The sequence below is a fragment of the Heptranchias perlo genome, chromosome 36 (assembly GCF_035084215.1).
Source record: "Heptranchias perlo isolate sHepPer1 chromosome 36, sHepPer1.hap1, whole genome shotgun sequence".
NCBI classification, from domain to species: Eukaryota; Metazoa; Chordata; class Chondrichthyes; order Hexanchiformes; family Hexanchidae; genus Heptranchias; species Heptranchias perlo.
Window position 1 is genome coordinate 22,767,405 of NC_090360.1, and position 24,723 is coordinate 22,792,127.

General features: G+C 41.7%; 1 protein-coding gene across 6 annotated transcripts in view; it reads right to left on the reverse strand.

The window, feature by feature from the left end:
- Positions 1-210: 210 nt before the first annotated feature.
- LOC137304199 (serine/threonine-protein phosphatase 2B catalytic subunit beta isoform) overlaps positions 211-24,723 on the reverse strand; it is an 88,616-nt gene continuing 64,103 nt past the window's right edge. For 3 of the 6 annotated variants that reach the window (XM_067972753.1, XM_067972755.1, XM_067972757.1), the window contains 5 exons: positions 24,594-24,671; positions 23,209-23,290; positions 22,262-22,359; positions 5,208-5,237; positions 211-1,824 (listed from right to left, as the gene is read on the reverse strand). In XM_067972753.1, coding sequence (XP_067828854.1) covers positions 1,646-1,824; positions 5,208-5,237; positions 22,262-22,359; positions 23,209-23,290; positions 24,594-24,671 — 467 coding nt within the window. In that variant the 3' untranslated portion in view covers positions 211-1,645. Of the gene's footprint in view, positions 1,825-5,207; positions 5,238-22,261; positions 22,360-23,208; positions 23,291-24,592; positions 24,672-24,723 lie in introns of those variants that run through there. The other 3 variants (XM_067972754.1, XM_067972756.1, XM_067972758.1) reach the window with 2 other exon arrangements.

Sequence of the window (24,723 nt, forward strand, 5' to 3'; positions counted from 1 at the left end):
TGAAATATGCATCAAATTTAGCACATAAATGAAAAGGCCAGTATATTGTAATTAAATGCCCTCTAATCAAACCAAGCTGACTGAATGCTCCATTTAGCTCTTTGCAAGACGGTTTGAGAGTGACTGAACATTACAGTGTTCTCAGCATCGACTATAAGGAACGTTATCATTTTCAGCAGAGAAGAATAAATCCACACCGTCCAATAAAAGCAGTGGCCCATACACAACATTTATTGTGTACTGTCTTATAAAATATTTAAATATTTCGGAGCAGGCATAAACCTTCCAGCTGAGACAGAGTTATGTACATGTCCTCATGGCAAACAAAAAGTGGAGATGATTTTTTTTGGTGATTTATGTTTCAAGTTGTGTTTGGTGGTGGGGGAAGGGGGTATGAGAAATTAATCAGGTAGTAAATGTATAAAAGTGCAGCCAAGTATGGTGCCAATCAGTATCATTAGTTAATCGAACAGAACACTACCCTTTTGACATGATGTATTTGCACAAAGCAATCTTATAAAAAAATTAACATGCAACCTTGATTTGACACTGTCACCACGATCCTGTTTTTTTAAACTGGGCCATTGCTTGCATCGCCTAAACAGAAACATGTTAAAATGGCTAATCGTCTTCAACCCTGGACATCGGTGCAGAACCTTGGACATCGGTGCAATATAAGCCAGTTGAATACTCACTGCACTAAAAGGTTTCCATTACATTTGTGTACCCCTATAGATGCTATCCTGTACATTATCGGTCTATATATTAAATATCTGCAAAATGAAAAAAACATGCATACACATTACACAGCTAAGCTTTACAGACTTGATATGAATCAAATGTCTTTCCATAATGTACAAAATTCAATTAAAAGTATCATTCAATTAATGTGTGGGGGCTATTAATTCAAAATACATGTTAAAACTTAAAGGGGCCATAAACGTCAATTTAGCAGAAGCTGGGGCTCCGAGGGCCATTGTCTTTCAGAGTTAAATAGCTTTGGTTTCTTTTAAAGTAAGAAACATTCCTACAAACTACGACGCAGCAATTATAACACAGGATTAATAACGTCCAATGGAAGGAATAAACCCGAGGTCAGCATGTTACCAGGCCCTGCCATCCAATAGATTTATTTTGGCATTTTCTAAATTTAAAATACATCTTTTTGCAGCCTCAGAATTACTTTTTAAGACCATTCTATCATTTAAAAACTTGTCTTTAGTAGACATTATGAAACAATGTTCATCAATAAATAGTCAGCTCTTCAGCATTAATTAGGGTTTCTGTTCAAATTCTGATTGAAATCGACTAACGCTATTCAAGAAAGATTCTGCTTGTAAACTTAACAGACGCTGAAGTCGATGGGTGTGAGATGCTATTCTAGATGTGATTTAGTGAGAACAGTAATGACTTTCCAAAGGTCCAGGAGTCTTGAATATATGCTGCATGCACATGAATCGTCATTTACCACAGGCCGTTCTCTCAAAAACAGGATGGTTTTACCATATCTGATCATTTAAGGTTCACCAAATTTGCTCAACAGTTCAAAAAGTTATGGATAGATCGCCTTGGCTAAGAAACTAAAGCCATTTCAGAAGCTGCGATTCAAGGAAATCTCAGGCAATAATAAGTGAAGTGGACATGGTCACTGTGCGTTGCTGTTGCCAGTTCCATTGTTCTCGTTAGTATTTGTCGTGTTCACTGAATTGATACCATCTTGCTGGGGAGCATCTTTCCGTGGAGGCATGCGCTCATTAATCCTGTCCAGGCCCTTAGCCTCTTCAAAACTGCAGATTTTGTGTTGTGGTGAGAATCCTCGGATTGCTTAATGAAATGCAGAATAAATGAGTAAGTGATGGAAATGGCACAACAGAAAGTAAATGTACTTAGAAAAAATAAAATGCCTGCTCCCAAAACCATCAGAGGTATTAGACACTTGTAAGAATGTCATGCTTATCATTAAGTGAAACATTCCTGTCACAAGCTCACCAACATAATAGTCTGTCACCAAACACTGCTTCACTGTACTGGAGAGAAATATAGCACTTGGAGAAACTACAGAGCACACAAGGTCCGTTGGAGAAAGCTACAGTGCATGTGAGGGCAAGATTCCCCTGCAGCGTATCGGTGAGAGTGAGCGTCCCCTGCAGCGTATCGGTGATGGTGAGATTCCCCTGCAGCATATTGGTGAGAGTGAGATTCCCCTGCAGCGTATTGGTGATGGTGAGATTCCCCTGCAGCGTATCGGTGAGAGTGAGCGTCCCCTGCAGCGTATCGGTGAGTGAGATTCCCCTGCAGCGTATCGGTGATGGTGAGATTCCCCTGCAGCGTATCGGTGATGGTGAGATTCCCCTGCAGCGTATCGGTGATGGTGAGATTCCCCTGCAGTGTATCGGTGAGAGTAAGATTCACCTGCAGTGTATCGGTGAGAGTGAGATTCCCCTGCAGCGTATCGGTGATGGTGAGATTCGCCTGTAGTGTATCGGTGAGAGTGAGATTCCCCTGCAGTGTATCGGTGAGAGTGAGATTCCCCTGCAGCGTATCGGTGAGAGTGAGATTCCCCTGCAGCGTATCGGTGAGAGTGAGATTCCCCTGCAGCGTATCGGTGAGAGTGAGATTCCCCTGCAGCGTATCGGTGAGAGTGAGATTCCCCTGCAGCGTATCGGTGATGGTGAGATTCCCCTGCAGCGTATCGGTGATGGTGAGATTCCCCTGCAGCGTATCGGTGATGGTGAGATTCGCCTGTAGTGTATCGGTGAGAGTGAGTTTCCCCTGCAGCGTATCGATGATAGTGAGATTTGCCTGTAGTGTATCGGTGAGAGTGAGATTCCCCTGCAGCGTATTGGTGATGGTGAGATTCCCCTGCAGCGTATCGGTGAGAGTGAGATTCCCCTGCAGCGTATCGGTGATGGTGAGATTCGCCTGTAGTGTATCGGTGAGAGTGAGTTTCCCCTGCAGCGTATCGACGATAGTGAGATTTGCCTGTAGTGTATCGGTGAGAGTGAGATTCCCCTGCAGCGTATTGGTGATGGTGAGATTCCCCTGCAGCGTATCGGTGAGAGTGAGATTCCCCTGCAGCGTATCGATGATAGTGAGATTTGCCTGTAGTGTATAGGTGATAGTGATATTTGCCTGTATTGTACAGTATACCAATACAGTGGAATAATCTGTTGAGAAGTTTGATAGAGAAACAAGTTACATTCCAGTATCTGAAAAAAAGCCATCTCTTGTGGTACATAGGAACAGGAGTAGGCCATTCAGCCCCTCGTGCCTGCTCTGCCATTTGATAAGATCATGGCTGATCTGTGATCTAACTCCATATACCTGCCTTTAGCCCATATCCCTTAATACCTTTGGTTGCCAAAAAGCTATCTATCTCAGAGTTTTTTTTTTATTTGTTCATGGGACGTGGGTGTTGCTGGCAAGGCCAGCTGCCAAGTTCAATGTGCAAGGATAAGATTCCTCTATTCTGCATCACCGTGTGAGTAAAACCAGATTTGAACAATCACTGGAAAGGGACAGCTTTTAAAAGGAGGAAAAACTACGTGTGGAAGAATTAATTTTTTTGCCATTTTTAATTAGTTTTGTTTGTGTCCTCCATTTTGCAATCAGAATTCTGCGCAGGTCTTTGAGACTGAATTTCCAAGTATGAGCCAATGACTGGGAGCCTCACCGCGATTTCCCGATACGTGTGGCCAGCTGGTCCCTATTGCATCATTCGACCCTGGACAGTCTGTAGGAAGGATGGGGCTGGAGTGGAAGCTCATTACCCCAAGTAAAGGATTTTAATGCAGAGGACTATGTTGGTGAGCTTGTTTTCAAATAATGCTACTCAAAAGAGACAGAAAAAAAAAATCGGTAAAAGTTTTAAAAGGTTAAACAGTGCAATCATGTAAAGTTAATGACTCCATGATTGCATGACTGCTGTCTAAGTATGCGTTTGAGCTTACTGACTGATACATTAGAAGAATATGGTGTAAGCAGATTTACTTAGCTATTTGACAAATCTACCAATATTCATGTAAAATCTAAAGACATCACATTTAACAATTAAAAACAGTCCATTACAAAAGCAATAGTAGTTTATCAGAGGAAAAAACACCTATCTTGAGTGTAGTCCTGATACCTTACTTGAAGAGTCAAATACTTCAACATCAAGCCCTTCAATTAGAGGGCTTCCATCAAATTTACAGTTTTAAATCTATTACTGTTAATCTTGCACAACCAGGTAGATTGATGTGTTGTGAACTATCTGCAAACAATAACCTATATAAAGACAAGGGGCAACCTTATCTTTCACAGATTGTAAGTAAGCTGAAGGTCCATTTCATTACAGCTTTCATTTGGTGAGATCTGATGGCAGCTTATTTGGGATATCTATTTGCATTTTGAAACTTGAGTTGATTTGCCTTATTTCCTAAACGGACAAGTTCTGCTGCACCAATTTCTTCAAGGAGAAATCACAATTTATTCAACTGTACATACACAAAAGTCAAGAAAATGCACAAACTGACACAATCTTGTGAATAAAAATTGCCATCTTTTCCCCTCCTCCTATGTGGACAGAGTTGCTGGGCTCTTAACTCCACAGATGTGGCGTTCAGCTCACTCACTGGATCATCTCAAGGGATCCACTGGGGGGAGCATGACCCTTATTTTTTAAATCATCTACTCTTGAAACAGGCAGTACAAAGAATTTCTGGGCTATAGCTCAAAGAAAGCCTAACTGCATCACCCAGGTTAGTTTAGAAGGCAACACAAAGGCACTGCAATGGGAAATCACTTCAGCTCGCTTACCATCAAAATGGTGGTGTACTCGCTTTTAAGAGATAAAAAAACATGCAAAATGTTTCAGCACTCACATGCAGTAACTTCAAACATTGGAAAGACTTCACTAACATGCAGAAACTAAACTCTAACGAAGCATGCCTCATATAAATCAACAATACTATTAATGAATGCAGTACTCTTAGTAACACACTTCCACAATATTACCTCATACAAGGTAATATAGACAGTGAGACCACTAAATCTAACTCACCTTGCAAAGCAAAAAACACACACACTATCCTTCATGAATGTTATATATTCATGATAAACCAATTTAATTCCTGCTTGTGCAAGTTAAGATACACCCAAAAACTAGATCATTTTCACTCCCCCCAACTCTGCACCACATATCTCTGATGCCGACACACTGGGCGTACCTTCATCAGCCTCAATTGCCTCAACTGTGGCTGTACAGAAGTGAGCAGTTGCATGCAAAATGAATGAGAGAGATGAGTAGCGTAGTATTTCATAGAAATAGCAAGGAACCAAACAGCAGCAAACATATTATCCCCAGACAGAACCATAATGAACTCCAGGTTCAGAACAGCAGCTTTAACATACAAGAGCGTTAATACACATTATAGGAAATTGACGTTTCAACACAAACATCGCATAGTTTACTATTCAAACCACAATTAATACTGAAACTTTAATGTAAAACAATATGAAAATGAATCATTTCAGCTCTTACATTAGCTTTGTTTCTTTGAAGTTATCTTGATCTCAAGGAAAGAAAATCAATAATGGTTCAGGCAAAATGTTATTCTTTAGCGGGCATGTATCAAAGCATTTTAGTTTGAATAGCGTCAGCAGAACAGGCTGGTGATCAGATATTAGATATGAATAGTTCATCCCAAAGCCTCCTCTCGACTAATTCAGAGTGAAGAAGAAATTTTCACAATGGATTCTGCAGCAGAATTGAAAGAACTTTTCCTCTTTACCAGGGAAGAAGTAACAACTGTGAATGTTAGTTAAAAGGAAAATGGGGACAGGTCTGTGCCTCGGCTTTATGTAGTGTTGATTTGGGCAAAGGTTTCAATTATTACATAACTCTAGGGTATAAAAATCTGCACGGTGAAAGGTCTATTTTTAAAGTATGAGGGGGAGTGTGGGACTGACAGGTCAAATATTTTGTCTTAAGCTTTTGTCAATTCTGTCTACATAATTGTTGACATTTCATTTTTACCCCCATGTGAAAACTTTTTCAATGATTTTTATGTTCATTATGTGAGAGATGTTAGTGCTGGGGAATGGAACACATTCCATTTCAGGCACTCAGTGCCAAGCATTCCTACAGAGTAAAGTTCCCTCGACCCCATCCCATCAAACTGCCTCAGGTCCAACCTCAGAAGGGTAGCAACTGTCCCAATTTCATCCAGAATTACCAATTTTGTGGCTCAATTTCAACCCTGCCCGGTTATCCCAATATCAGAGCTGAAGCAGTATTCTACGAGGCTATAGTCCGAAGTAGGATTCAATAACCCAAAAGATAAATGGGCAGCACTGAAACAAATCAATTCATCAACAGCATGCAAAGGTTTCATTGGGTGCGAATGTCAATACTGCATTCTATGTAGTTCAGACAGTAAAAGAATAGCCTGATGCTGGACATGGGCTTCTGCTGTAAATATCCTTTTAATCCATCAGATACAATTTAGTCAGCTCATAACCAACCCCGTACGCTGAAAAAGTCCCTTTTAATTTCTCAGCAAAAGTCCAAATCTTACTTTGTGTAATCCTTCTATCTCAAGTCCAATTTAAAAATTTTCATTTTTTTCCTCCTAATTTACTCTTTCCCCCCTCTCCTGAAGATGCCTGACTCTTACTGGGCTATGCTCCCACACTGGTGCAAGCAGCTTTCCAGTGCCTCACCCAATTGGCCAGTCTCTATGTGCAAATGTAAACAATCAACGTTGGCAGGCTATTCATCTGTGGAGACATCACAGTGGATCCCGTGTCCACATGCACAAACTTCCCAGGTGGAAAGTGACCAGGAGCAGGAACCCTGGATTTTTTTCCCCCTCCCCTCCTGAGCCTAGGGGATACAGAGGCCAACTGCAGCTCTAGCGAGATCAGCTAGCTCACCACAGAGCAGAAATTTAATCTGGGATATGTGTATGGCTTAGTACTATAGTGGGCAGTGTCCATGCATCGGGAAAACCAGGAGAGGAGTTCTAATCTGCATCAGCAAAACTCAGGATTCATTTTTAAATTTGACAGCCACTTACAGTATTGTTCCAAAAATATACAAATGTGTGTCCTGGATCAGTGGGTGAAAGTAATATGATCAAGCACATCACAACACAGCCATGTGATATTATAAATTTAGAATGCATGTGCACACTGACTGAAATGATACCAAATTCTGTTTTTGTCATAAGTTTTTGAGCCAGTTGACAAGATCTGAGCGCTTCTCTGTCCCTCCAGCACTATTCAGCTTCTGGCATCCAGGAAGCACGTCCAGTGCCTGCTCAATGCAAACACACACCATCTACTGGTGCCCAGGGGATAGCCTCACACACCTCATCAATGTTATCACCAGCTTGTAACCTGTAATTTGCCACTCTGGAACTGTAAGGACTTGCATTTATATAGCACCTTTCACAATCTCAGGATGCCCCAAAGTGCTTTACAGCCAATTAAGTAATTTTGAAGTGTTATGATGCAGGAAACATGGCAGCCAATTTGCATACAGCAAGGTTCCACAAACAGCAATGAGATAAATGACCAGTTAACTTTTTAGTGATGTTGGTTGAGGGATAAATATTGGCCAGGACACCGGGGAGAGCTCCCCTGCTCTTCTTTGAATAGTGCCATGGGATCTTTTACATTCACCTGAGAGGGCAGAAGGGGCTTTGGTTTTACGTCCCATCTGAAAGACAGCACCTCCAACAGTGCAGCACTCCCTCAGTACTGCACTGGGAGTGTCAGTCTAGATCATGTGCTCAAGTCTCTAGAGTGGGACTTGAATCTACGAGCTTCTGGCTCAAAGGCCAGAGTGCTACCACTGAGCCAAGTCTGACAGAGCAAGCACAGCACTTCCTCTATCTAAATATAGCCATTCATTACAAAACCAGGGTTATCATATGAGGGTTTTATATGGCTTTGTAAGGACCTTATTTGCAGTACAGTGTCCAGTTGTGGTCCCACACCCCAGGAAGGGCAGTGTGACTCTGCAGAAAGGTCAAAGCAGCAATCTTTGGAGCTTAATGCCCCAACCTGAGAGCATTGAGCTACAAAGATAAACTCAATTCCATGGGCTTGCACCGAGGGATCTGGTCCAGGTATTTATTATTAAAAGGTATGACCAACACAAGAGTAGATATGATGGGGCCAGCCACATAAACTGAGGAAGCCGGGAGTGATGAGGTCTGGACGTTTTACTTTTCCCAGAGGCTGATCAGCCTGTAGAGCGGGATTCTAGGAAGTGGTGGTGATGATGATGATTCTTTACAGTCCTTCAGGAAGCCGTTAGATGGACTTTTGGGGAAAAAAAAGTCATCACAGCACATGGAATGTGGGAGTAAATCATTCTGGATAATAAGTTTTGAGGCCTGATCAGGAGGCCAGAGGGGAATTTTTACTCCTGAATTGGCTACAACACTGATTTTTTGCCTCTCCCTGTAGATTGGGGAAAAGGGTGAAATCCGCCAAGAATGGGGTTAATGCATGTGGGGCTGATGGTCTGTCTTGTCCTCAACACAAATATATGGATACATGAGTTCAATTCTCATTTAAAATACAAGTTCTGTTTCCTAAAAGAGCTAATTATAAGTAAGGGTTTGTTATAAGTGAAAGTAATATTGCAGCAACTGTTTCAAAGATGAAAGCACTGGCACAAAAACTGGTACGACTGAACAGGGTGGATTTACACTACTGCTTTTGTTACAAAAAAAAAGTTGTTTTAAGTTTTCACATAGTTGAACAGTGAGCTCATTTAGTGGGGTCAGTAGAGAATTATCCCATACTAAGGAGCTTGCGTTAATATTTTATGCAACATTGCCAAATAAGCTTTAATTAAAATGGATTTAGTCAGTTGTTAAAATTGCCAATTTACCAAATAATAAACTGCAAATGCAGGAAATCTAAAATAAAAATGGAAAATGCAGTAAATTGGTCAGCATCTGTAAAGTGAGAGGCAGTTTAATGTTTTGCGTGTAAGAGGGACCTTGCTGCTGTCTTGCTGTGTGTTTCACTTTTTCTGTGTATATTTCACAATTACTTACCATATCGATGCTTTTAGTTCAGGGAAGGTAAAGTTTTCATATAAGTTTATGTTTCTCACTTTAAAAAACAATCCTCATTTTTGAGATACAAGTGCTACACAGACTATATTTTAGGAAATATTCTAATATGTGAGATTCCAAATGAAGAAACATGGGTGCACTTGTACCAGACACCATAGCACAGGAGACACCGAGACTGGGTAACATGAACAAACATTTTACCAGATTTATTTTGAAACAACTATTGCTCCCTTTAGGGTCGGGGTGCGCTCCCTAAACCTTAAGTGTCACTAACAAGTTTTCTTTCCACTGAACAGACTATAGCAGCAGAGGAATTGTTGGGAAAAATCAAAATACTGCAGATGTAGGAAATCTAGAATAAGACAGAAAATGCAGGAAACACTCAGCAGGTCAGAACAGGTCCTCGATCTAAAACCTTAACCCTGTTTGTCTCTCCGCGGGGATTATTGGGATGCTGAAACCACAGCTTTTGATGTTCCCCAACAACATTCTGAAAGCAAGTGAACATCAATGAATGAAACTAAAACATTGAGGCCTGGTTTCAATTCAGTTTTTGTCTCCTTTTCCTGCCAATTTTCTCCCCTTCCGTCCTGAAGGCATTGACTCTTTGCTTAGGTATAGTTCCACGGGTGATGGCCCCCAGGACATCTCACCAAGTCGCCCTAGCACCTGGGTGAGCCCAGGCACCAAGTGTTGGCAGGCTATTCCACTATGGGGAGGGATCACAGCCATGCCCGATCCTGTTCTCCTTTCTTGACTAATCTTTGTCGAGCAGGAGGGGCAGCACTGGATCGATTGTACCACCCCTACTGCCGCTACAGCTGGGATCAGATAATTCAGCACAAACTGGATGTTTAACCTGGGACTTTCCAGGTGCACGGCTAAGCTAGTCCCTGAGTAAAGAAAACCTATATTTACAAGGTAAAATGAGGGGCTTCTCTTGAGTATTGAAGATTAAGGGGAGATCTAATTGAGGTGTTTAAGATGATTAAAAGAATTGATCGGCTGGAGAGAGAGAAACTATTTGCTCTAGCGGGTGAGTCGAGAACAACGGAGCAGAACCTTAAATTTAGAGCTAGGCTGATCAAGGGCGATGTCAGGAAGCACTTCTTCACACAAAGGGCAGTCGAAATCCCACCCCCTCCACCCCAGATCAGCCATGAACAGGCTCAAGGGGCTGAATGGCCTACTCCTGTTCCTATGTTCCTTACTTAAAGGTACAGTACCTTAATTTAAACAAAAAAGTCTTTTTCATTAGTTTACAGACAAGTGAAACAATGAAGCAAATCTCACTGAACCAGTCATGTCTTTTTGCTCTGGATTTTACAAGGTTTGGGTCTTCTCCCTTCCTAAGTTGGTGGAAGGTGGGGAGGGGAAGAGAGTAGCTGATTTGTCATATACTTTTTTGTGAACGTAGCGTCACTTTGAAGGCACTTGTAAACACCATTAGTGCTTGCTCCACTATGGTCAAAACAAGAGGCATGCTCAACAGCAGCTTAATTTCTGAACATTTTGCCTGAAAAGGTACTGAACAATATAGGCCTTTGCAGCTCTGCAATAGTACAGAGACCCAAGGCTTAGGTTCCACTTCATTTATATTGCAGGGCAGAATCCGGTGCACAACAGAAAAATGGACTCGTGAACTGTTGGCCTTTCCTCGATGGATAGGGGATGTGGGTGTAAACCAGAGGGCTGGCCTGCTCGTGGTCAGTACATAAGGTGACATCGGCCTCAGCAGATGAGTTCTGGTGCTCCTGGAGGTAACACCACCTCATCCACCTCATGGCTGAAGTCTGAGCTGCCACTGAAAGCAGCACTTGAAGAAAGATTCTGCGGGTTACTTTGCAATGCTGTCCTATTCAAGCATCTAATTCAATGTTTTGCCTTCATTTGTGTCCTCCGTGATTTAAAACCGGCTTTCCATGCCACTACTGGGCGCCTTACAATCCAAAAGTTAAATCAGCAAGTATTAAAAGGAAAGAACAGTAGGTCATGAGGTTTATTTCAAATTCCACATTGCTTTGGAAAAGCAGACTTTCATTAAATCCCCAAATGATGAATTTTATTTGTGGTACTCTTTGGATTAGGCAAACTAATGGTTTAGCAACTATGTCTTAAATCAGGATTCACTTGAAGATAAATGTTGCACACACAGAGTTGGGCGAGACTGTCGGGCTAATTAGATACTGAAAATTCAACTGTTGAGACTCTGGTCTCAGTTCAATCCTTTTAAATCATCGGTGTCAGAATCCAAATCATAACCCATGGTTCTTGAAACCTTTCCACACAATGCTCTTCACATATAAAAAGTGGGCACTGAATAGAATCATAGAATGGTCACAGCACGGAAGGAGGCCATTCGGCCCACTGAGTCCGTACCGGCTCTCTGCAACAGCAATCCAGCTAGTCCCACTCCCCCGCCCTTTCCCCGTAGTCCTGCAAATTTTTTCCTTTTAAGTACTTATCCAGTTCCCTTTTGAAGGCCATGATTGAATCTGCCTCCACCACCTCCTCGGGCAGTGCATTCCAGGTCCTAACCACTCACTGTGTAAAAAAGATTTTCCTCATGTCGCCTTTGGTTCTTTTGCCAATCACCTTAAATCTATGTCCTCTGGTTCTTGACCCTTCTGCCAATGGGAACAGTTTCTCTCTATTTATTCTGTTCTTCTCTATATCTATCCTTCATGATTTTGAATACCTCTATTAAAATCTCCTCTCAACCATGTCTGTTCCAAGGAGAACAACCCCAGCTTCTCCAGACTATCCATGTAACTGAAGTGCCTTATCCCTAGAATCATTCTAGTAAATCTCTTCTGCACCCTCTCTAAGGACTTCACATCTTCCCTAAAGTGCGGTGCCCAGAACGAGACACAATACTCAAGCAATTGTGGCCTTACCAGTGTTTTAAAAAAGCTCATCATAACTTTCTTGCTTTTGTACTCTCTGCCTCTATTTATAAAGCCCAGGATCCCACATGCTTTTTTAACCGCTTTCTCAACCTGCCATGCCACTTTCAACGATTTGTGCACATATACCCCCAGACCTCTGTGTTCCTGTATAGGTAGGGAAATAAAATTGGGAGTGGGGGGGGGGGAGCGGAGAGAACGGTGATGAAAGTACAGTGGAAAAACTGTTTTTTAGGATTCTGAAAAAGGTACGGCGGTGGGCAGACAGAAGGATTTAACAAGGGAGTTCCAGAGGGCAAGGGAGCAGTGGGTGAAAGAGCAGAGTCAATGGTGCAGAGAAGGAATGGGGAATAAGGAGTTGAGAGATGCTGGAGGACTAGAAGGTGCCATGATCTTATTGAATGGCAGAGCTGGCTCGAGGGACCGATTGGCCTACTCCTGCTCCTATTTCTTATGTTAACATAGGTGAGGACACAGATCAGACATTCAGTGCAAGTTGTAGTTTGTAAAGGGTGGAGGCCAGCAAGGAGGTCGACCGTCAAGGTATTAACTTAATCAAGAAATAATTTCTCTCATCAAGAACATGTTGCATTACCCAATCTCGACTTAACTAGACAATGAAAGAACGATGCAATAGATTTAAAAACAAAGCTTTACTTCCTTACCTTAATCTTAAAAATCTGAAGAGGAAAGAACTGCATAACTAGTCTTTAGCCTGCATACAGGTGATGCCTGGACATCTGGTTTAGGAGATCTCCCCCTCTAATTGAAATGAATGGCAAATAGCATAAAATCTGGTATATGGGCTGCACTACGTCCAGTGGAATTTGGTTAACCCTTCGTTACAGTCCAGTTGATCACTGAGCGCAGCTCCAAGCAGCAGTAGCCTTCATTAGTCAGGCACAACAGATTTTATTTATTGGGAATCAGCAAACACTGGGCACGACAAACACACCAGACACAAGAGTTTCTGTCTGTAGTGTTTAAAGTGCACTTTCAACATCTGGGCTTTTGCCAGCATGGCTATGGTTGTGATATGAGTTCTGATTTTTAAAAGTTCATTCTCAGGAGGAGGGTGTCGCTGGTAAGGACAGCATTTATTGCCTTCTGGGGTTTGCTAGGCCAATTCAGAGGGCAGTCAAGAGTCAACCATGCTGGTGTGGGGACTGCAGTCACATATAGGCCCAGACCAGGTAAGGACGGCGGGTTTCCTTCCCTAGAGGGCACCAGTGAACCAGTTAGGTTTTTACGACAATCCGATAGCTTCATGTCACTTTTATTAATACAGATTTTAATTTAAACTGAATTCAAATTCTCAAACTGCCAAAGTGAGATTTGAACTTACGTTCTCTGGATTATTAGTCCAGGCCTCTGAATTATTATGATGTTATCTGTTTTTAATACAACTGGAAATTCTCTCTCTCTCTGCCTTTCGGGTCTCTTTCTCTCTGTCGGTGTAATTTGACACATTGTGTATTCAGCATACTGGGACCTACTGTTTTCCGTGGCTAACCTGCCTGAACACCAACGACACCTTTGATTGGTGTGATGGTGTCCCAGCCTAATATAAGATAGGCGATTTGAGAACCTCTCATTCACTCACTCACCTGACGAAGGAGATAATCTCCAAAAGCTTGTGATTTTAAAATAAAATTGTTGGACTATAACCTGGTGTTGTAAGATTCCTTACATCTGAATTATTAGTCAGGTAACATACGCTACGCACCATACCCTGATTGGTAAGCTAGTTGTTCATGGTTTTATCCAAACCAAAGCGGGTAAATAGAGTTAATCTAATTTAATAGCGGAACAGTCTTGAGGGGCTGCTCTGTTCCTATGACAGCATGGACTGTGGGATGTTGTGCGTTCGGCCAGATCTCTGCCTCCAGTTTTCAGTACTGTCTAAATACCCTGCAAAATCTCCATTTTCACAGACTGTCACAGCACAGAAGGAGGCCATTCAGCCCATCATGTCTGTGTGGTTCTTTAAAAAAGCTATCCAATTACTCCCACTCCCCTGATCTTTCTGCATAGCCCTGTAATTTTTCTCACTTGAAGTATTTATCCAATTCCCTTTGAAAGTTATTACTGAATCTGCTTCCATCAACCTTTCAGGCAGCGCATTCCAGATCATAAAAACTCTGCGTTAAAAAAAACATTTCCTCATGTCACCTATGGTTCTTTTGCCAATTACCTTAAATCTGTGCTCTGGTTGCCGACCCTTCTGTCACTGGAAACAGTTTCTCCTTATTTACTCTATCAATCAAAACCGTTCATGATTTTGAACAACTCTATCAAATCTCCCCTTAACCTTCGAGCAGAGGAGAACAACCCCAGCTTCTCCTGTCTTTCCACATAACTGAAGTCCCTGACACGATTCTAGTAAATCTCTTTTTAACACTCTCTAAAGTGTAGTGCCCAGAATTGAACAAAATATTCCAGCTGAAGCCTAACCAGTGTTTTATAAAGGTTTAGCATAACTTCCTAGCTTTTGTACTCTAGCCCTCTATTAAGTCCAGGATCCCATATGCTTTTTTTAACAGCCTTCTCAACTTATCCTGCCACCTTCAAAGATCCGTGTACGTATACCCCCAGGTCTCTCTGTTCCTGCACCCCCTTTAAAATTGTACCATTTAGTTTATATTGCCTCTCCTCATTCTTCCTATCAAAATGTATTACTTCACACTTCTCTGCGTTAAATTTTATCTGCCATGTGTCTGCCCATTTCACCACTCTATGTCCTCCTGAAGTCTGTTACGATCCTTCTCACTGTTTACTACATTTCTGAGTTTTGTGACATCTGCAAACTTTGAAATTATACCCTCTATACCCAAGTCCAGGTTGATATATATATATAAATAAAAGAGCAGTGGTCCTAATACTAACCCCTGGGGAACACCACTGTATACTTCCCTCCAGTCTGAAAAACAACTGTTCACCACTACTCTCTGCTTTCTGTCCCTTCCTCAATTTTGCATTCATGCTGCCACTGACCCTTTAATCCCAAGGGCTTTAATTCTGCTTATAAGTCTATTATGTGGTACTATCAAATTCTGTTTGAAAGTCAATATACATATCAATTGCACTACCATCATCAATCCTCTCTGTTACTTCATCAAAGAATTCAATCAAGTTAGTCAAACACGATTTTCCTTTAACAAATCTATGATGACTTTTATTTATTAGCCCACACTTTTCAAAGTGCCAATTAATTTTGTCCCGGATTATTGTCTCAAAGTTTCCCGACCTTAGGCTGACTGGCCTGTAATTGCTGGTTTATCCCTTTCCCCTTTTTTAGTACATGGGTGGAACATTTGAAATCCTCCAGTCCTCTGGCAACAGTCTAAGGAAGATTGTGGTCAGGGCCTCCACAATTTCCACTCTTACTTCCCTCAGTAACCTAGGATGCATCCCATCTGGACTGGGTGACTTTTCTACTTTGAGTACTGCCAATCTTTCAAGTACCTCCTCTTTAACTATTTTTATCCTATCCGATATCGCGACTACCTCCTCCTTTACTGCTACAATGGCAGCATCCTCTTCTCTAGTGAAGACAGATGCGAAATATTCATTTAGTACCTCAGCCATGCCCTCTGCCTCCACAAGATTTTTGTTGTCCCTAATCGGCCCCACCCATCCTTTGACTACCCTTTTACTATTTATATGTTTATAAAAAACTTTTGGGCTCCTTTTATGTTAACCGCTAATCTATTCTCATACTCTCTCTTTGCCCCTCTTATTTCCTTTTTTACTTCTCCTCTGTGCTTTCTATATTCAGCATGGTTCTGTATTATGAAGCTTGCATTTGTCATAAGCCTCCTTTTTCTGTTTCATTTTAATCTCTACATCTTTAGTCATCCAGGGAGCTCTAGCTTTAGATGCCCTTCCTTTCCCCCTTCTGCACCCAAACCATCTGCTCCTTAAGGGCCTCCCATTGTTCAATTACTGTTTTGCCTACCAATTTTTGATTCCAATCCCTTTTTAACTCACTGAAATTAGCCCTCCTCCAGTTAAGTATTTTTACACTTGATTGTTCCTTGTCCTTTTCTATAACTATTCTAAACCCAATATTATGATCACTGTTCCCCAAATGCTTCCCCACTGAAACATGCTCCACTTGCCCCTCTTTATTCCCCAGAACAAGACCCAGAACTGCTTCCTTCCTGGTTGGGTTGGAAACACACTGAGATCAAGTAAGTTCTCTTGTATACATTTCAGGAATTCCTCCCCTCTTCGGCCTTCACACTGCAATTATCCAAATAAACTAGGATAGTAAAAGTCCCCCATTATCACTACTCTATAGTTCTTGCATCTTTCTGTAATTCGCCTGCAAATTTTCTCCTCTATCTCCTTCCCACTATTTGGTGGTCTATAGTACACACCCAGTGGCGTAATAGCTCCTCTATTGTTACTTAATTCTAATTAAATAGATTCTGTCTTTGACCCTTTAACTACATCATTCCTTTCCAGTGCTATAATAGTTTCTTTGATCAATACTGCCACCACCCTTCTTTCTTTCCTTCCCTATCTTTCCTGAATATCTTGTAGCCAGGAATATTAAGAACCCAATCCTCTCCTTCTTTGAGCCATGTTTCTGTTGTTGCCACTACATTATATTCCCATGTGGCGACTTGAGCCTGCAGCTTTCCAACCTCTTACCACTCTATGTGCATTTACACACATGCACTCCAAACTCATCTTGGACTGGCTCGCATTTGCCCCTCAAATCTAATCATCTGATCCCTATTTCTGAACTATTCTCTACTCTAGTGCTAGCTCCTTAGCTCCTGAAACTCTGACTGCAGTTCCTCAACCACTTTCTTTTCTCGGTCATTGGTTCCCACCTGGGCCACGGGCTCCTGCTATTCCCTTCCCCCTTCAAAATGTTCTGCACCCGCTCAGTGATATCCTTTACCCTGGCACCAGGGAGGCAATACACCATTCGGAACTCATTGCTGAAACATCGGTCGATCCCCGACTATCAAATCCCCTATAACAAGTGAAGCACAACACAAGTTCTACCAGACAGTTCAATCATCATCAAAGAATGCTGAGCAATGTTCAGAAGAAAATAAAAGGCACACTGTACAAATTGGTAAGACCAGTGTCCCATTTTGGGTTTTAAAAAACACATTTTCCCACTTAAAGGATGAGTAAAGAGAGTTACATTTAAAATTTTTCTTTTAAACAAAGTGCATTCACACAAATCTTTTAAAAAGTCAGAGGTGAAAGATGGTTAAAATGCTAATAAATCATGAAATCTTACAGCACAGAAGGAAGACATTCAGCCCATTGTGAATGTGTCAGCTCTTTGAAAGAGCTATTCAAATAGTCCCACTCCCCAGCTCTTTCCCCATAGCCCTGTAAATTTTTCTTTTCCAAGTATTTAGCCAATTCCCTTTTAAAAGTTACTACTGAATCTGCTTCCACCATCCTTTCAGGCAGCGCATTCCAGATCGTAACAACTCACTGTCAAAAAATTCTCATCTCCCCTCTGGTTCCTTTGACAATTATCTTAAATCTGTGTCCTCTGGTTACCGACCTTCCTGACAGTGGAAACAGTTTCACCCTATTTACTCTATCAAAACCCTTCATAATTTTGAACACCTCTATTAGATCTCCCCTCAACCTTCTCTGCTCTGAGAACAACCCCAGCTTCTCCAGTCTCTCCACATAACTGAAATCCCTCGTCCCTGGTACCATTCTGGTAAATCTCTTCTGCACCCTCTCGAAGGCCTTGACCACTTTCCCTAAGTATGGTGTCCAGAGTTGAACACAATACTCCAGCTAAGGCCTAACCAGTGATTTATAAAGGTTTGGCATAACTTTCTTGCTTTTGTACTCTATGCTTCTATTCATAAAGCCATGGATCCTAAAGGTATTTTTAACAAGTTTATCAACTTTCCCTGCTACCTTCAAAGATTTGTGTATGTGCACCTCTGTTCTTGGACCCCCTTTAAAATTGTACCATTAATGAGCTAAGCTTTGATGCCGTTTCCCTTAAGACGATAAACATGCAACTCGTTAGCCTGTCTTGGCTATTAATGAAACACGTCGCGTTCATTGCGTTGGGAGATGCTTAGCCCCATGTGTTCAGCAGGGGTTGTGACCACAGGCAGACGGGACTCCTTGGAGTTGTTAGATAACTCCCCACCACTGAGTTGCATGCAACACGATGCAATTTTTTTTCCTGCTTCTCATACATTACATCGGGACAAAGTAGCCCGCTTGATTGGCACCCCATCCACTACCCTAAACATTCACTCCCTTCACCGTGGCTGCAGTGTGTACCATCTACAGGATGCACTGCAGCAACTCAGCAAGGCTCTTTAACAGCACCTCCCAATCCTGCAACCTCTACCACCTAGAAGGACAAGGGCAGCAGGCACATTGGACCACCACCTGCACATTCCCCTCCAAGCCACACACCATCCCGACTTGGAAATATATCGTCGTTCCTTCATCGTCGCTGGGTCAAAATCCTGGAACTCCCTACCTAACAGCACTGTGGGAGAACCTTCACCACACGGACTGCAGCGGTTCAAGGCGGCGGCTCACCACCACCTTCTCAAGGGCAATTAGGGATGGGCAATAAATACTGGCCTTGCCAGCGACGTCAACATCCCATGAACGAATAAAAAAAAATTGAAGAAACTAATTTTTATTCTTACAAATGAAAGTCCATCAATCATTACATAAAAGAGGGCAAACACACTCGCACAAATAGGAAATGGATTTGGAAGCAAAATTTGATCTAACGTCGTCCATCTCAGCTTATTGGCTGCCGAAACCCTCATCCATGTGTTTGTTACCTCCAGACTCAACTATTCCAATGCTCTCCTGGCCGACCTCCCATTTGCATCCTCCATAAACTTCAGCTCATCCAAAACTCTGCTGCCCGTATCCTAACTCGCACCAAGTCCTGTTGACCCATCACCCCTGTGCTCACTGACCTACATTGGCTCCCAGTCTGGGAATGCCTCGATTTTAAAATTCTCATCCTTGTTTTCAAATCCCTCAATGGCCTCGCCCCTCCCTATCTCTGTAACCTCTTCCAGACCTTCAACTCTCCGAGATCTCTGCGCTCCTCCAATTCTGGCCTCTTGCACATCCCCGATTTTCATCGTTCCACCATTGGTGGCCGTGCCTTCAGCTACCTAGACCCTAAGTTCTGGAATTCTCTCTCTAAATCTCTCTCTCCTCCTTTAAGGTGCTCCTTAAAACCTACCTCTTTGACCAAGCTTTTGGTCACCTATCCTAATATCTCCTTATGCGGCTCGGTGTCAAATTTTGTTTGATAACGCTCCTGTGAAGCGCCTTGGGACATTTTACCACATTAAAGGCGCTATATAAATCCAAGTTGTTGCTGTATAGCCAATCAGTACATTATTAAAATCGAATTGCACTGTATTTTATGTCTAGAAAACCTAGGTGTGTGCATTTATGAAGCTGTGCCAGTCTGATCACTAGGATTTCAGTAAGGTAATGGTGGCGCATATAATTTTCACTAAATGCAAATTATACATCATTAGGATTTAAGTAAAGTGTAATGTGAACATTTAAAAATTTTCAACTCACTTGTGAAAAATCAAGTATGTCTGAGAAATAATTTTAAGTTATCAAGTACTGGGGTGAAATATTGGTGCTTACTTGGTGGGACAGTGACGGGAACAATTGAATATCACAGAAGTGAAGTGGCACATTAAAATGTAATTTCTCCAATAAGCTACTAGTATCAATACATTAAGTAAACTGATGAGTACACTCAATATGCTGTCAACCAGCATAAAAGTCAGTGACTTTACACAGATGCAACCAAATCATGAGATGTTACAGTAATCTGACCCTGCCAATAATCTGTAAGGAAAGGGAAAGGGATCAGGCAGGAATTTATATGCTGTTAATCTTGCTTCAGTTGTGGATAAACTTTGAAAGCCCATAATGTGGGATGACATTAGTGAACACTTTGAAAGGTGGATTGTGCTTGACTAATCTAACTGTATTTTGAGGAAATCAAGGTATATAGATAGAAGGAATGTGGTGGTTGTTGTGTATATGGGGATTATCAGAAGGCATTTGATAAGATGCCACTCAAGAGACTTGCTATGTAATTAAGACCTTTTGTACTACAGAGAGTCTGGTCATATGGATAGAAAGCTGGCAAGGGGACAAAAGCCAAGAGTTGGGGGTAACTGGATTTTTTTTTTTAAATGATGGGATGTGGGAAAGAGTGGGCCCCAGGAGTCTTTGCTGGAGCCTATTTTCATTTATATAATTGATTTGGACCCAAGTACAAGAGGAATGATATCAAAGTTTGTTGATACCAACTTAGGGGGCATGGTAAACTGTGAGGAAGAATGCAGGTAGCAAAGTGAGCAGATAGATGGCAGGTGCAGCTCAATGCAGAGAAATGTGAACTCACACATTTTCGGAAAAAGGAATAGTGAAAAGAAATATATCCTAAATAGTAAGATCCTTAACAGAATGCAGGAACAGAGAGATGTAGCAGAGCAGAGACATAGATCTTTGAAAGTGAGAGTTTAGGTAGAGAAAGCCATAAAAGGGCAAATGGATTTTATATCCAATGCGCCAATGTATAAAAGCAAGACATTGGTTAGGCCACAGAGTACGAAGTGTGGTTGTGGGCATCATATTATAAAGGATATTAGACGCATTGAAAGGGTCCAGCGAGAATTATACCAGGAACGAGAGATCATTATGAAGGCAAGCTTTAAAAATTGTTTTCTCCCCCCACCTGAACAGAGGAGGTTAAGGGGAAGAATCTAATAAAAGTTTTTTAAATTATGAAGGTCATAAGAATACAAACAATGAACGACTTATCACTTGTAGGCGAATCAGTACAAGAGGGCACAGAAGATATCGATAAAACAACAAAGGGAGAAGTGAGAATAATTTTGTTTCACACAGAGGGTTATTGCAACGTGGAATGTTTTACAAGTCGCTAATGAGGCAGAGACTATCAATTAAAGGGGAATTGGATAAGCATTTAAAAAGAATATAAAACATTTTTGGGTAAGAGCAGGGAAATGGGATTAGGATAGATAGCTCCAGTTGAACAACTAGTATCAGCACAGGCCTCCTTCTGCACTGTTCTTCCTATGATGCTATACATACACACACACTCGCAAACACTGAAGTATGTTTCAAATGAACTTATGAAATATTTTGGAAAGTAGTCCTCCCCCTCCCGGTGTTGCAAAGTATTTGAATCAAACCAGTTTATAGTTGGAATTCCACAGACCATTTTTATTTTGAAATAAAATAAGTGTGCACATTTAAATGAAGCTTAATCATGAGCTGATACTGGGATATGAGTTTCTTCCCATTCCATTAAAATAGAGCCTCAAAGATTTGATCACAATTTCAAACACACACTCTTGCGCAAGCAACCATCTAAAGTGCCAATATAAGTTATTAACATACAGTCTACACAATATTCCCTGCAAAGGCGCTTCTGACGAAATTACACAGACATATATCTACATCTAACACGGATGGACAGAGTCACAGAAGACTGCTTTATCTGCGGAGGAAGGAAAGGCATGTTACAAGGTCTGTAGACAATTCAGGTGAGTTGGCAGCGGAGGGACACCAGTACACAGTACACAAACACGAACAACGGAGGACAAATACTTTGGCGTCATTTCACCGGGTATATGTGATAGCATTGCTTTACTGATGTACTCCATGGTCACCCCCTCCTTATTTATTCCCCTTCCCAAGTAAAGACCAAAATAGCACACATTAAATGGCAAATAAAATGGACTATGGTACGGGATAGGGCTTGTAACTGTTTGTGTTCTTAACACTAAGCAAGGCTTGGCATGTATGGTTGTGGTGAACTGAAGGGGCACGTTATGCAGCCTGCCTGTTTAGCTAATGCCACTAAGGGCTGTACAAGATTTAAAATATTTGAATGTCTGAATTCACAACATACAAGAATCTACTAAAATAATCACCTTCTCTGAAAATATCAATATTCCATACCTGAAGAAGCTTCTAAACAAAAGTAAAAGCCAAGAAAAATAAATTAATTTCTATGGGAAAACATGACCAATACTTTGCTATCACATCTATACCCAGGTTAGCGTGCATTCAAATTGCCCGGGTTATATGTAACATTACGCCTAGATCAGCCACCGAGACAGGAGTTAAAAAGCATCACGAGTTCCCAACATGCATTATGTGCGGTGGTAGTGAAACAGTGAGATGTGCCCCAATCCACCTGAGGCACAGGAAGAGGCAATGCATCATTACCACTTTGTAGGGTCTGTCGTCCTCCTGCCAACACTCCGCTTGGTAGCATCCCAGTGGGAGTTAATCCCTTCAGCGTCAGCACACTCTCACTCTCCTCTCTGTAAATGTGGAACATTGAGACAGCATTTAACTATTGCATACTATAACGGAAATAAAATTCCTACATAAAGTAAACGGAATATGTTTTGTCAATTGAAGAAAAACTGGCATTTAAATTCCCACCCCCACTGCTCCCAAAGATTCTGACTCATGCTGGGGCTCATCCAAGTGACCATTTTTCATCTGAGAGTCGTTTGGCTATTCAGACAAGTTCACCCCTACGTTCATCAGACATGAGCACTTTCTAGTGAAGGGGGCGGGAGGGGTCACTGAGTACTGGTCAGGAATGAGAACCCTGGTTGGATGTTCCCTCCCTAACCCAGGGGTATCAAGATCAATTGTAGGGTCACCACTGAGATCAGCTACCTCAAGACAGGGGCTCGAATTTGGGACCATCCCAATCTTTACAGTTCAGGACCACATGGTGGAGTGTAATTACTCACAACCATGATGGGAGCAGGAAGCCATTCCCTTGTAAAGCCATGCTTTTATTTTGATTTATAAAAGATTTTAGCAAATTGGAGCCAGTGTAAAGTCTAGAGACAGCGCAAGAACTAATGTGAAGGAGACAAACTGCAAAGATGAACTAGGGCGTAACTTTACTTTAGTAACAACAACTTGTACATTTATATAGCGCCTTTAACATAGTAAAATGTCCCAAGGCGCTTCACACGAGCATTATCAAACAAAATTTGACAACAAGCCACATAAGGAGGTATTAGTACAGGTGACCAAAAGCTTGGTCAAAGAGGTGGGAATCTTAAAGGAAGCCCCATAAGATTACTGAAAACGAAACCCACATTTGATCCACACGCCAAGGATAAGTTGAGAACTGAAGGAACCCTTACCTGAGCACCGAGAAGACTCTAGCCATTTTGCCAATCGCTCGAATCTTGTTCCTAATGATTTCCTTCCGAGCTGCAGCTGTGCCTATTTTTAAAAATAAAAAAAATGCTTCAAACTCAATCACTTAATTTTTCTACATTGCATTCTTTCACTTGTACATGGTTCCATTATAATGAATGCTGCGGTTAACTGATCACTCAATTACCAAATGTTGTAGGCAACTTTTCTTTTAAAACTAATCTGGTAACTAAATTATATTAAACCTTTAACTCAATATATTAACTTTATGTATGCATGTCAATAATAAACAGCCATCCATGAGTTGGGCTTCGTTCCACCGATTTTCTCCCCTTCTACCCTTTTGGTTCCTTGGGCGTTCCAATCCTCGTCCTAGTAACATGAGCTATTATTGTTTGCCTACAGGCTATTAAACTATGAAGGGAGTCTCGCCAAATCTGATCCCGGCCTCATGACGTGCACATTCCACCAGAGGTCATGAGTGATAGTGATCGTGAGTGAGAACCCTGCTTGATTTTTCCTTTCCTTAGCTGGGAAAAACAAACCAATTGCAGAGCCACATTGTTGTCCCAAATGAGATCAGCTAATTCAACCGAGACCAGAGATTGAGCTGGAACACACTGGCCCGTGTGCCTCAGTATCAAAGGACATTGTGCGTTTCCTCATTAAGCTCCCTGGAGTGGGAGGGGGCTTACCCAAACTATTTACATTCATAAAATTACCAATTGCTTATTTTTGACCAAAACATCTCAAAAGATATGGACAAAACTTCTGGAAGATAAACAATGCAGAAGTAAAAATATGAACAGGGCTCATAAAACGCATCCACTGAGAGCTAATAGGAATGGTTCAAAGCCCAGCCGTAGAGAGTAATAGAAATGGTTCAAAACCCATCCAGAGAGTGCTAATGGAAATGGATCATAACCTTCCCATAGATGTCAATGGGATTCCTGCCTCCATTGTTGGGGTGGCAGGATTGCTGCAGCGGTTTGGGGACAAACTGTAGTGAACTGGCTGGCGGCCGTAAACATTTGAAGGGTGGGTGGAGGAACTCTTTTATAAAAAGTTTCTGAAATCGTTGGGCAGGTGGGTTGAATTAGTCGCCCTGCATTCTGATGAAGGGTTACACAAAGCAAAGCAAACTAATCAGCTTTCTTCAAACAACCACTTACTCTCCCAGCAATGCAGGTATTGCATTTGGCACATTAGAGAGCCCCCTGCAAACAATGAAAGCGGTGTTTGTGATAAACGTGTGTGAAAACAAATGCTTGTACAGATATACCACGTGTTCTCAGAACTCTTACAGCCTCGATATCCATTCCTTAATGCATCAAGTTGCCCACCGATCAAGTACAAAATGTTCTCTTACCGTCAAATGCGTCATCTCCCTCAGACATGAGCTCATCATCAGAGCAGATATTGAGGACGTTAACCAGCATCTCTGTTACTGTACGATAGAAATAAGCTTATTTAATATGGGTTTACCTTTCATCTATACC